This window comes from Chlorocebus sabaeus, chromosome 9 (assembly GCF_047675955.1).
Source record: "Chlorocebus sabaeus isolate Y175 chromosome 9, mChlSab1.0.hap1, whole genome shotgun sequence".
In the NCBI taxonomy this organism is placed as follows: Eukaryota; Metazoa; Chordata; class Mammalia; order Primates; family Cercopithecidae; genus Chlorocebus; species Chlorocebus sabaeus.
Window position 1 is genome coordinate 116,959,691 of NC_132912.1, and position 14,039 is coordinate 116,973,729.

The 14,039-nt window shown below is 46.8% G+C and overlaps 1 protein-coding gene across 5 annotated transcripts in view; it reads left to right on the forward strand.

Annotated features, from left to right (window-relative positions):
* The window catches only part of VWA2 (von Willebrand factor A domain containing 2), a 54,620-nt gene that overhangs the window by 12,123 nt on the left and 28,458 nt on the right, over window positions 1–14,039 (forward strand). For all 5 annotated transcript variants that reach the window (XR_012094051.1, XR_012094050.1, XM_073019384.1 and 2 more), the window contains exons 3-5: window positions 4,045–4,119; window positions 5,312–5,445; window positions 11,609–11,718. Coding sequence is in view for 3 of the 5 variants with exons in the window: in XM_073019384.1 (XP_072875485.1) it covers window positions 4,045–4,119; window positions 5,312–5,445; window positions 11,609–11,718 (319 nt within the window). In the remaining 2 variants the exon portion in view is untranslated. The remainder of the gene's footprint in view (window positions 1–4,044; window positions 4,120–5,311; window positions 5,446–11,608; window positions 11,719–14,039) is intronic.

Below are 14,039 nucleotides of genomic sequence, written 5' to 3' on the forward strand. Positions count from 1 at the left end.
TCCCCTGGGACCTCTAGATCATGTCTCATCCCCTCGTCAAACCGCTTGTAGCCCCTGCTCTGTAGCACTTAACACAGATATGAGTTTTGTGTGCATTTTAAAATGACATCTTTTCCATAAGACGTAAGCTCCTCAAGGAAAGAGACTGCACATTCTTTAACATTCTTTATTCACCACTGTATTATTTCAGGGCCTGCACTGGGCAGGGCTCACAGTTTATGCTCCAGAAATAGATTAATGAATAAATAATGGAGCAAATTCACTTTCTTTTTACTTCCCACTTTGTCCCTTTCAAGTTCTAGCCTCTTTGAAATATGAGAAGGTAGGAAGGAATCAATGTGTCTGCAGATTGTTGTCTTACAAGTAAGAACAGGTGGACTGGGCGGCCAAGCTGTCCCAGCCTTGTGAGGCTCGGGATCCTCTTCTGTAAAGCCAAGGGGTTGCACAGTGGCCTCTGGGATTCTTTTTTGCAATTCCTCCCTGGTCTGTGTTTCCATGAGTAGATATTTGTTCTCTGCTGAATTGGCTAATGTTAACACCTGCCTGTTTCCTGGAACCTCGCGGGCATCAGAAAGGCTGGTGGCTCCAGCCTGGCTGCCCAGCCCACCTGTTTCCCTCTGTCTGTAAGCCAGGTGGAGTGGATGGAAAGTGTAACACAGCAGCTTCTTGGCCAAGGGGTTGGGGAGTGGTGAGATGTGTTTGGGGCCAGGACCTGAATGAAGTCTCTGCAGTCCCGGGCATAGTCCAGGTTCTGTTCCAACTTGTCATGGACCTTTGCCTTCTGTGGCCCCGTCCAGCCTCCCGATCGCGATCACATACACTTGATCTGATCATCCTTGGGTTGTACAGATGAGGCAGGGGAGGCCCAGAGAGGCCCTGTGACCTGCCCAAGGTCACGCAGCTATGTAGCAAAGCTGGGACTAACACCCAGTTCTCCCTATTCCTGGGCTGGCCGTACCACTCGACTTCTCTGGAAAGATAAGAATGTACAAAAGTTCTCTCTAAGACTTGGCTGTCACTCTGTAAAGTGAAAGAATTTGACTAGATTAGTGATTCTCAACCCTGCCAGCTCAATAGTGTCACCCATCCTGCAGATTGAAGTTCCGGAGTCCAGGCAGCTGGTCTTCAAGGGGCTGCTGACTTGGTTGGAAAAAGCAGCAGCAATCACATGAAGCAGCCGCCTGTTCAGGGGGAGCCTCTGCAGTCCTGAGGACATTTCACAGGGAGCATGGGGGATGTCACCCGGGCTCAAGGTGGGCTCACCTGAAGCCTGCCACCTGCCATGACAGCTGAGCACAGGGCACAGAGACATAGTTAGCTGAGCGACATCTTTAGTGAGTGGTCTCTGCTCACAGAGCTCCCCTACCTTCCCATCCTGGGGAGATGGCTGGCCTGCCTTCAGCTGGAGAATTTGCTGGTAACATTTAAAAAGAAACTGTATTTTTCTGTTCTTTGTGGGGTCTTGAGGATTCCTCAGCTACTGGGCCCTTTGCCAGGAGAATAATTCGCGGACTCAGTTCAGGAAACCTTAGGGCCTGTGTGTTGTATGCAGAGGGCTGGATGAGGCTCTGTGGAGGACTGGGTGAAAATGTTCCTGCCCTCGGGTAGCTTCCAGGCAGTCAGGCGAGGGGCTCGTGGAAACAGCACCACATTATGGGGTGGGCTGCAGTGGGCCCAGGAGTTGGCATGGTCGTGATCACTGAATGCAGTGAGCAGAAAGCCTGTAATTTTTTTTTTTTTTTTTTTTTTTTTTTTTTTTTGAGATGGAGTCTTGCTCTGTTACCCAGGCTGGAGTACAGTGGCATACTCTTGGCTCACTGCAACCTCCGCCTCCCGGGTTCAAGTGATTCAACTGCCTCAGCCTCCCGAGTAGCTGGGATTACAGGTGCCTGCCACCACACCCAGCTATTTTTTGTATTTTTAGTAGAGATGGGGTTTCACCCTGTTGGCCAGGCTGGTCTTGAACCCCTGACCTCAGGTGATCTACCTGCCTCGGCCTCCCAAAGTGCTGGGCCACCACGCCCAGCCTGTTTTTGTTTTTGATGCTGCCCCTGCCTCTGTCCCAATAGCTGCCATTTTTTTAATGCAGGTGGATTTTCTTTTCTTTAATTATGTCTACTGTCTTTCTTTCTAGTCTAAGTCTTGTTTCTGTCTCTGGTGGCAAAACAGCAGCAGCAGACTGTGCCAGATCTAATGAGAGAGATTTGTCCGTCAGCTTTTGGCTGTGGAGCTGACTGCTGGCTCAGCACATTGACTTAGAATCTCCATGAGTAGAGATTGAGGGGAGGAGGGAGTATTAGGTGAGCAGGAACTGTCTGCTCAAAGGTATGGTGTGGAGAAAGACTAGTTTAGTTTGCATGGTGGACTAGTGAATGGGAAGGAGCTGGGAAAGACAGAGCTGGAACCAGCGAAGAGGGTGCTGAATTAGCAGGTTGACCAATCACGTGGGTCATTGCTGTCACTCCCCCAGACTGAAACCCTCTTTTGGAGTCTCTCTTGTCATCACTTTCCTAGCAGTTACAAACTTTGAGACCAGGTGCCCTGTACTGTGTGATTCCTCCTGTCCTCCCTGCTGTTTCTCCTTCACCTCTCTTCACAGCAGCCCCCATACTCGTCTGCCACTCAGGTTGAAACAGTTCTCCTGCCTCAGCCTCCCGAGTAGATGGAACTATAGGTGCCTGCCAACACACCTGGCTAATTTTTATATTTTTAGTAGAGATGGGGTTTCACCATGTTGGCCAAGCTGGTCTTGAACTCCTGACCTCAGATGATGGGCCCACCTTGGCCTCCCAAAGTGCTGGGATTACAGGCGTGAGCCACCACACCTGGCCTGCTCGTGTTCCTTCATCTGCCCCATTTCCGTGACCTGGCCGCTCCTAGGCTCTGCCCCTCTAGCTTTGTTTCCTCTGTGTTTAGTTGCTGCACATGGACATTTACAAAGCATCTGAGTGTACTTCTCTTCTGCCACTAGACACCTACCAGCTGCAGTTGCGGAGAGGATTTTGGCTTTTCCAAACGTCCCTTCCGGGGACCCCTTATTGTCTTCGGGACTTCCATCATGGGTGGCTCACTGTTCAGCAATCCTGTGACCTCCTCCTTGGCGTCTTACCCCTGCCTTCCAATTTCTCCTCCCCCTCCCCTCTTTGTCACAGAGTCTCGCTGTGTCGCCTAGGCAGGAATGCAGTGGCGCAGTCTCCGCTCACTGCAACGTCTGCCTCCCAGGTTCAAGCAATTCTCCTCCCTCAGCCTCCAGAGAAGCTGGGACTACAGGCGCACACCACCATGCCCAGCTAATTTTTGTATTTTTATTTTTAAATTTATTTATTTATTTATTTTGAGACGGAGTCTCACTCTGTCACCCAGGCTGGAGTACAGTGGCGTGATCTCAGCTCACTGCAAGCTCCGCCTCCCAGGTTTACGCCATTCTCCTGCCTCCGCCTCCCGAGTAGCTGGGACTACAGGCGCCCGCCACCACGCCCGGCTAATTTTTTGTATTTTTAGTAGAGACGGGGTTTCACTGTGTTAGCCAGGATGATCTCGATCTTCTGACCTCGTGATCCACCCACCTTGGCCTCCAAAAGTGCTGGAATTACAGGCATGAGCCACCGCCCCTGGCCATGAAGATTAATCTTCAAGGCAGTGAGATGTATTTCCTGAGGGGCCTGGCAGGGGTAGTGAGGGAGCTTCCAAGGATGTGCCTAGAGGTCGCGCAAGGAGCTGCACTCCCAGGAGACTGCGGTTATTACACCTGACCAGGGACAAAAGTTTTCAGAATCACAGGCTCTCTAGAGCCCCACTGTGTGTTATTTTTATTCTTTTCTCTTAAAACTACCCACATTTAAATACAAAGATACCTCACAGAAGTGAGGTAATTGGGGGGTTTCTTTATGTTATCCATCTGGTAATTTTTGAGATGCAAGAATCATCACTCCCCCACATTCTAGGTTTCTCTGCTGTTACCTGTTCAGTCCCATCACTTAATGTGGAGATTGAGCCGCCCCCTCTCAGCATTTTAATGGTTGCTTCTGGTGTTTTCTCTCCTAGTGCCCCCATCTCTCCCTCTCCAGGAAGTCCATGTAAGCAGAGAAACCATCGGGAAGATTTCAGTTGCCAGCAAAAGTAAGCCCAGGTTCTTCTTAACCCTCTGGATGCCCACTCAGACCTCTGCGTGAGGGACTGGAGGAGAACCGGGTTCTCCCAGAGAGTTTCTGCCCCTTTCCCATCTTTCTTTCATGCTGTGGCCAGAGTCATTTCCCCCAAACAGCGACCTGACCAAGTTACTTGGTTTAAAAACAAACAAAAGTGGGTGCCTGTAATCCCAGCTACTCGGGAGGCTGAGACAGGAGAGTTGCTTGAACCCACAAGGCGGAGGTTGCAGTGAACTGAGATTGTGCCATTGCATGCCAGCCTGGGCAACAAGAGGGAAACTCTATCTCAAAAACAAACAAAATAGCTCAGTAAACCTTTTTTTGTTTTGTTTTAAAGACAGGGTCTTGCTCTTGTTGCCCAGGATCTGCAGTGCAATGGCACAATCTCAGCTCACTGCAGGCTCGACCTCCTGGGCTGAAGCGATCCTCCTGCCTCAGCCTCCCAAGTAGCTGGGACCATAGGCATGCATCACGCCCAGCTAGTTTTTGTGTTTTTAGTAGAGACGGGGTTTCGTCATGTTACCAGGCTGATCTTGAACTCCTGAACTCAAGCAATCCGCCTGCCTTGGCCTCCCAAAGTACTGAGATTCCAGGTGTGAGCCACCATGCCCAGCCTTAGTAAATCTTTATTATTGAATTACTTGGCCTGTGCCTCAAGGTTTTGTGTTATCTGCTCAGCAGGTGATGGAGTGGCTACCTGCCATGCCCATCTCCCACCATATTCCTTCCTTTTCCACCTTAATCAGTATCCCTCCACATGACTGCTGTTACTGCTACTGAACTCTTGGGTAATATGGCCTCACATATCAGGGTGCCCGTGTCCACACTAGATTGTGGCCTTCCAAGGCCTGGGATCAGGCCTTTTCAGTGCTGCTCACTGGCCCAGTAGACCCCCTCATAGAGCTTAATTGGCATTGTTGAACTAGGTTCTTCCATTATTATAACACAAAGGCTTTCATGTAAGGGCCTATTTGTGGGCATCATACCCATGGTGCCTGTGCTTCCTGCTTCAGAGGAGGGCCGCCTTCTGCAGGTTAGTTCTCCCCTTTCATGCTAAGCGGGGCAGCAGCCTGGCCCACCACAAGGCTGTTATGCCTTCACTCTGCTTCGGAAGTGAGACCCACTTGCTACTGGTTGTCACCTGTCTGTCCCGCTCTCCCTAGTGATGTGGTGCTCCGCTGCAGTGGACATCCTGTTTCTGTTAGATGGGTCTAACAGCGTCGGGAAAGGGAGCTTTGAAAGGTCCAAGCACTTTGCCATTACAGTCTGTGACGCTCTGGACATCAGCACCGAGAGGGTGAGTGCAAGTCTTTGTAGATGTTTGTGTTAGGGCATCTTCTGAGATAAGGGACAGAAACCCGGTCTCAAGCAGAGGAGGCATCTACTGGCTTGTGGAGCTGGGAAGACCAGGGGGCTGAATCCTGGTTCCTGGCATGGTGGGATCCTAGGGCTGAGTTGAGGCTATAAGGCATCTTTCTCTCTCTCCTTTTTTTTTTTCCTTCTCTCAATTTTGTTTTCTTTTGGTTGACTTCTTCCCAGACAGGTTTTCCTGACATAGCCAAGTTGTCCTGCATTGTTCCTCAAGCTAGTGACCCCAGTAAAAATTAAGGGGACATTTTTCTCTGTAGAGCTGGTCAGAGCCCCAGGGAGGGCTCTGATTGGGCAGGCCTAGGTCACATGATAATCCACTGACCAATCACAGCAGTCAGAGGGAAGAGAGGTTCTGGCCAGACCTCAGTCAAGAGCTCTGCCATGTTTTTGGGGTAGGGAGTGGATTTGACTTTCTTCTAGAAAGAGAGGTTGGGTTGTGTTTGCAGAACAATGGGAAGGGGAAAGCATGCTAAGCAGACTAAAGCTGTTACTACCTCAGCAGACTGAACATGAAGCACAGCTCCTACCCTCTCTTGCACTTGAGAGAAACTACTCCTGCTTGAGTGGATCCAGACAGTATCCTCATTTCTTGTTCTTCAAATAGTAGGTCTTAAATATAGCAGAGTGTGGTAGGTGTGGTGGCTCTTATTTCTAAAAGGGGCCTTTTTTTTTTTTTTTTTTTTTTTTTAAAAAAAAAAAAACAATCCCACAGAAAAATGGGCAAGGAACACAGACAATTCCCAGAAAATGAAACATGCAAGGCCTTTAGGCATATGAAAAGAAACCCAACCTCACTCACTCAGAGGGTCAGCAAACCCTCTGCCTAACATACAGTTTTTCACTTACTGGGTTAGCAAAAGAAATCCTAAATTTGGTGACATGCTTCACTGGCAAATCTTGAAAGAAACTGGTGTTCTCATACACTGCTGGTGGAGTGTGAAATGGTGCAGCCTCCGGGGGGCGTCGAATAGTATTCTTCCCAGTTACAAAGGCTTGGATCCTTTAACCCAGCAATTCAACATCAAGGAATTTATCCTACAATACACACGTCCATGCAAAATAGTACCCATACAGAGTTATTCATTGCAGCATTATGTGTGTAAACTGTAAAAGATTTCAGGTAATCCAGATGTACATTGAGGGGGACAGATAAATCCATTATGATGCATTCATATACTGAAACACTAGCCAGCTCCAGAGAGTGAGTGAGGAAGCTCTCTGATATGGAAAAACACCAGAACAAGCGAAGTGTCAAAGTAAGGTGCAAAGGGTGTGTATGTTACTTTCTATGTAAAAGATAAGGGGGGATGAATGAAAATCTATCTTTATATTTTCCTGTATCTGTATACACTGTGGATGGATTTGTAAGAGGCTGAGAACAGTGGTTTTCATTAAGGGGGAGATTGGGAAGTGAGTTGACAGAGCACAAGGCCAGAGGGAGACTCATCAATACAGACTTAAATATTTTCTGGATTTTGAGTCACGTGAACCTACTCAAAAGTCAGCTTAAAAATTAAGAGAGGCCGGGCACGGTGGGTCATGCCTGCAGCACTTTGGGAGGCTGAGGCAGACGGATCACAAGGTCAGGAGATCGAGACCATCCTGGCTAACATGGTGAAACCCTGTCTCTACTAAAAATACAAAAAATTAGCTGGACATGGTAGCACGTGCCTGTAGTCCCAGCTACTTGAGAGGCTGAGGCAGGAAAATCGCTTGAACCCAGGAGGCAGAGCTTGCAGTGAGCTAAGATCGTACCACTGCACTCCAGCCTGGGTGACAGTGAAACTCCATCTCAAAAAAAAAAAAAAAAAAGAGGATGTAGCCTGGAAAAGCTGTCATTACTTGGATGAGAGACCAGTTGCATACAGGTTGAGGAAGGAAGTGGTTTTCCAAGATAACATTCCTAGATTAATCCTAGTAAAACCTCTAGGATTTAGGAGAATACATGGCTTTTAATGAGGGCCAGATTTTCTGCAGAATGGTGTGTCGTTTTATTAGCTGGAGCATACTCCCTGGACCTTAGACCGTCTTGTGCCTGAGGACTCCATAGCAGCATCGTTCAATCTAGGCACAAGCAGCCCAGAAGTTTTCTAACCATGATGTTAAACCAGCATAGACCCTGAAAGGGCCGGGCCAAAAAGTGCCATTTCCCTACCATCCTCTGCACAGGACCCTGTTTTAAAAGAGTTCCTTATAAAGTGTCACTAGTTACTCATGGAGGAATAACATAAAGAGAAGTAGCATGAAGATTAAACATTGTTGACCTTGGCATTGATGTAATGTCCTGAAATGAGTAGCCTGGAGACCCTGGGGTTGGCTAGTTGGGAATGTAGGGTCCTGTGGATTATTAGTGTGTGTTTCACAGATGAGGGAGCAGGCTCAGAGAGGCTAAGTGACTGTCGAGGGTCACACAGCAACCTCAGGAGAGAGCTAAGTGTGGAAGAGCTGGGGCTCTTGACTCTCAGCCCAGGACTTGCTCCATTAGGCCATTTGTCTTAGCCCTCAAAATTCACACCTTGCTATCACACAGCAAATGGCCAGCAGTGTGGCAGTCTGTGTGTGTGTGTGTGTGTGTGTGTGTGTGTGTGTGTGGGAGTGGTGTAAGAAAACCATGACAAGAAATTTCCTGGCTGATGCTATTGGAAGCAGATCCCAGAGTTCAAGAATTTAACCTGGGCGTTGCTGGACCACATCTAGAAAGTGTCATTGAGTTCTGGGGGCTGATTTCTTGGTTAGACATGAGCCGGTCAGTGCCCATGAGGGAGCCAGGACAGCCAGAGGCCTGGAAACCTCTGTGAATGAGGGAACCTGAGGATCATTTTCATGTGAGAGAGAGCAGACAATGGCTCTGTTTTTTAAGAGTAGAATCTGGGTGTTCAGGGAGTTAGATTCAGGCTTAACCTGAGAAAAGCTTTCTCGAAGCAAGACTTGAGAAGCAGAGGAATTGAGTGTTTACTTGGGTGAGTGAATTAGTGTCTTGACCCCCAAGGTCAGGTGGACCCCTTGGCATGCTGCAGAAGGGTTTTTGCATGAGGGCGATTTAAGATGGTTTAGTCTGACTTGTGACTTCAGGCTGTATGTTTTTGCTGCTGCATTTTTTTTTTTTTTTTTTTTGGATTCTCTTTGTGTTATCTCCATGTACAAGGGATTTCATTTGTGCCGTGTTTTACTTGCTTTAACTTTAGTTTTCAAGAAGAAATGTCAAGTAGCTGTAAATTAAGACTTTTATGAATGCTCTGTTGTTAAGGTGGATTTAAGGTGTTTGAAGTCTTCCTCTTAACACTTAAAAGCTGAGAGGTTCACTTCCTGGCTCTAATGTAGTGACTGGGGCAGAGTGATTATGGCTGGTGAGATAGCTGGGCGGGCCTGTTTCTGAGCGTACAGTAAACTGAAGATAAAAGGCAACTATTTTGTTCCCAAACCACCAATTAAACAAAATGCTTTAACTACTGACTTAAGCTGCTTCCTTCTTGTTTTGAAGTTATATTTCTTCCTGTTTAACTCAAGTAAACACACCCAGCTGTTGGTCTCAGGGGAGGTTATTTTTTCAACTAAGTAATTCATTCACATGGGTTCAATAAAAAGATGTACAGTGAAAAGTCTCCCTTTCACCCACACATTTTCCATTTGGCCTGTCCCTCAACTTGTGTTCTTGAGTCTCTTCCAGAATCACTTTGTGCAAATACAGGCAATATGAATAAATATTCTTCTTTCTCCCTTATTACACAAAGGGTAGCCTACCACACACATTGTTCTCTCATGCCTTTTTTCTCCTCACATTTTCTTGGAAATCTTTGCATATCTGTATACAGGTATAATTTTTTTACAGGTCATTAAAATGTTTCATCATAAGGATTTATCAAGGTCTAATTAACCCCATTGATGGATATTTGCTCTTACAAATATACTGTGATCTTGTAAATAACATCATTTCACACGTACAAGTAGGATACATTTCCAGTAGCCCTATGCATTTTTTTAAATTTTTTTTTTTAATTTTCAATAAATATTAAAAAATTGCCCTCCATGGATGCTGTACCAATTTACATTTCTACAAGCAATGTTTGAGAATTCTCGTTTCACCCTGGAAACATCGTATATGGTTTTTTGCTAAATGGATGGGGAAAAATGCTATTTCATTATGGTGAGGCCAGGTATCTTTCCATTAAAGAGTTATTTGTATTTCTTGTTCTGTAATCTCTGTTCAAATCCTTTGCCCATTTTCTGTTGAATTGTTGGTCTTTTGTAGGTTGATTCTCATTTTTTTATATATTGAGGAAGCTAACCCTTTAACATGAATTGCACATAATTTTTCCATTTTGTCTTTATTTTTTTATTCCGTTAAGGTATGTTTCGTCCCGCAGAAGTTGTTTTTTTTTTTTCATGCAGTCACATTTATCAATCTTTCCTTTATGGCTTCTGGATTTTAAGTAATAGCAAGTAAGGTCTTTTTACACATTGAAATTTTAGAAATTCTCCTGAGGTTTTCTAGAACTTTCATATTTAGATTTTTCACCCCAAAATCTTGAATTCATTTACAGTTTATCCTTTATTTTTGTAGATTGCTCTCCAGTTGTCCCAATATCATTGACTGACTAGATCATCTTTTCCCCCTGGTTTGAGATGCCCCTTTTTAATCACACACTAACTTCAAGGAAAACCTAGGAAGCTCTCCTTCCCAGAAGCTTCTTCCCAAGATCACCTACTGGTCTGTCTTCCTGTGTCCATCTCCCTCATGTGCCCACTGAAGACTGAGATTTCATTCTGCTTAAGGTGCCAAAGAGCTTCTTCCCAGAGCACCCTGCCTGCAAAAGAGAACCCCACCCAGCTGATCCAGAGCAGATGCAGCCGGCCTGGTGTGGCAGGGCGTTTCCATCATCTCCCAGGTCCCAGGCCTGTCGAGGGAACGGCAGTGAGGGAATTCAAGTGAGGAGCAGAGTGGCAGCATCATTCCTTAAACATGACTCACTTGGCCCATTTGCACTCTTGGCCAGAACTAGGGTTAGTTTTGAGAATAGTAACAGAGAATGTTTTTCTCCAGGGGTTTTGGAGAACCAATGATGAGGTGCAGGCCTTGGGCCCTCGGGAGGAAACCTGAATGTTTGTAGCCTTCTCTGCTTAAGACATGCTAGTGCTTTAAGGATCCAGAGAGCGACTTTACTCAGTTTCCTTTCTCTAGTTTTGCAAGGCATTGGATCTCCTATGGCCTCCTCAATTAGGACACAAAATCTATGTGGATTCACCAGTGTTCTCCTTCATTACAGAAGAACTTCAGCCCCAATGCTGGTCATCTCAGTTGTGGATGCTGATTGTCCCCCAGGTCTGACTGTGGTCTAGAGACCTGGACTTTCTCTAACTTGGCAGGAGCAGGTCTGGTGGGGCTGACCACCCAGTCAAGGACTGGGTTGTGGGGTGGCTGTGCTTAGTGATGAGTTATCAGTGATGGTGGCTGTGGTTAGCTTCGCAGCAGCCCCAGTTGGGTCAGTAAGTGTTTTGCTGCTGGCCTGTGCTGGCTGCTAAGAAGGCAGGAGTTGTAACTGGGTCTTAGGGAAGACCATAGGCACAAAGTCCAATGGCCTGGCTGCCTTTCTTATTAGTCCTGCGCAAGTAAGCATTTGCCTTGGGCCAGACGTATATATTCTCCACATTGGGATTTCTCCACCCATAATGTGGGTGTTAATAGTGACTCTGTGGATTAAATGAGATAGTGCATGAAACTGCTCAAGACAGCACTGGCAGCTGGGAGGCAGTTGGTAAAAGTGAGCGGAGACCCTGCCCTAAAGATTCACAAGCTCAGCCGAGAACACTGCCAGAATGTTCAGCTGCCTAGCAGAAGGTCAGGAAAGAAGATTGAATTGGGGTCATCAGTGCAGAACACAAACAGATTTGGCTGGTTTTTTTTCCAGGTTCTCCAAATGGGTCTTTGGAACTTCCTCCCAGGGAGACAGGAGAAAGAAAGCTCTGGCATTGGTGTTTGTTGAGCAGGTGGGAGGAGGGTTGTTAACCTTTCTTGCTCCTTCTTTCCTCTTAGGAATGTTTTTGACTTGACCCCAGTCTCGGGGCCCTGAGCCCACTGTCTCCTACTGCAGGTCAGAGTGGGAGCGTTCCAATTCAGTTCCACTCCTCATCTGGAATTCCCCTTGGATTCATTTTCAACCCAACAGGAAGTGAAGGCAAAAATCAAGAGGATGATTTTCAAGTATGTATGATCAGATACTGCTGTGGTTAGGGTGACACCAGCTGCTCTTAAAATTGCTCCATTGAAGGGTTTGGTCCTGCTCTGGGCTCACAGAGAGGACTGTGGGCTGCTTTCAGGGGCCCAGCTGGGCACAGTTGGTCACACGAATTCCATTCTCAAGGCTGCCCCTCCTTATTGCATGATAATGTCCCAGGTAGGAATTTAAGTGGAAGTAAAAAAATTTGCTGCTGTGATGTATAGTTGTCAATTACCTGGGAGAAAGTGCTATTGAAGGTCACGAATGGGGTTAAGAGCCTGGAGGAATAGGAGGAACACTGAGTCTTAATCCCATTTCTGTCTCTTGTGACCACTGCAGCTTGGACAGTTCACCGCACTTCTCTGAGCCTCATTTTTGTGGTCTAAAAAGAGTAAGTGCCCTCTGTTATTGAGAGTGCTTTAAAAATTGTGACTATCTGGTTATGTGCTCATACATATACACACCTTATGTGTTAGTCTGTTCTTGCATTGCTATAAAGAAATACCTAAGGTTGGGTAAATTATGAAGAAAACTTTTATTGGCTCATGGTTGTGCAGGCTGTATAGGAAGCATAATGCCAACATCTCCCGGTAAGGGCCTCGGGAAGCTTCTAATCATGGTGGAAGGCAAAGGGGGAGCAGGTGCATCACATGGAGGGAGCAGGAGCAAGAGAGAGGAGGAGGTGGCACACATTTTAAAACAACCCGATCTTATGTGAATTCACTCATCACCAAGGGGATGGTGCTAAGCCATTCATGAGGGATCCGCCCCCATGATCCAGACACCTTCTACCAGGCCCCACCTCCAACACTGCATTACAGTTCAACATGAGATTTGGAGGCAACAAACATCCAAACAATATCACCCTCTAAATATATATATATAGTCATATGTTTACTTTACTTACATTATAAGTTAGCTGATGTGTGCATCTGAATATGATATGTGTATATGCTCATATGTTTTTATACACATATTTTATGTATTTTACATATATATACATATAATCTATATGCATGTGATACATATATATGCATATATACATATGCACATATTTACACATACATGTGTACACATACACATATATAATGTTTTTCACAAGCCCTCACAGAATAATGACTTTGACTTGCCCCTTGCCATTCTGGTCTCTGGATCCACTCTGGGCTCCTGCTGCCCCTTGTACTAGTGTCCACTGAAGTCCCCCGAAGTCCATGGTCAGAGCCGTTTTTGGCTGTCTCCTCCCATTGCAAAGGCTCTGAGCTCTGAGGGCCTTTTTCCAGTTGCAAGCCTCTGTAGTTCTGTCGGTGCTCTCAGGAAACCTGAGGCCCTACAGTGGGTACATCAGGGACTCTGGGAGCCCTGCAGACCTCAAGAATGTCCGAGTAACCCTCACTGACTTTTATCTTGGACTATCTATCCCAGCCCTTTCCTCTGCCCTTGAACAGATTAAGGGGCAAGTCATCATGCAAGAAGGTACGAAAGGAAAGAGCTCATTAATACATGTTCAAAAAATACATTAGTGCACATTGGCCTTTTCTTCCCCTGGAGCCTTGTGCCCTTGGGGCCTCCAAGAATTGGCTTCTTACAGAGAATAGTCTCAGCCTTGCTCCGTATCTTTGACAAAGACACACAGTGCCAGGGCTTCCTCCCAGATTTGTGGAATCACTCTCTGCTCTTGGTATATTTAGGAATCCGCGCTTGGTTTTTGAAGCACAGTCTCACTCTGTTGCCTAGGCTGGAGTGCAGTGGCACTATATTGGCTCACTGCAACCTCCACCTCCCAGGCTCAAGCCATCCTCCCACCTCAGCCTCCCAAGTAGCTGGGACTGCAGGCATGCGCCACCACACTGGGCTAATTTTTCTATTTTTGTAGTGATGGGGTTTCGCCATGTTGCCCAGGCTGGTCTTGAACTGCTGAGCTCAAGCAATCCACCTGCCTTGCTCTCCCAAACTGCTGGGATTACAGGTGTGAGCCACTGTGTCCAGCCAGGAATCTGCACTTTTTTTTTTTTTTTTTGAGACGAAGTCTTGCTCTGTTGCCCAGGCTGGAGTGCAGTGGCATGATCTTGGCTCACTGCAAGCTCCACCTCCCGGGTTCACACCGTTCTCCTGCCTCAGCCTCCCAAGTAGCTGGGACACAGGTGCCCGCACCACGCCCGGCTAATTTTTTGTATTTTTTAGTAGAGATGGGGTTTCACTGTGTTAGCCAGGATGGTCTTGATCTCCTGACCTCATGATCTGCCCGCCTCGGCTTCCCAAAGTGCTGGGATTACAGGTGTGAGCCACCACGCCCGGCCGAAACTGC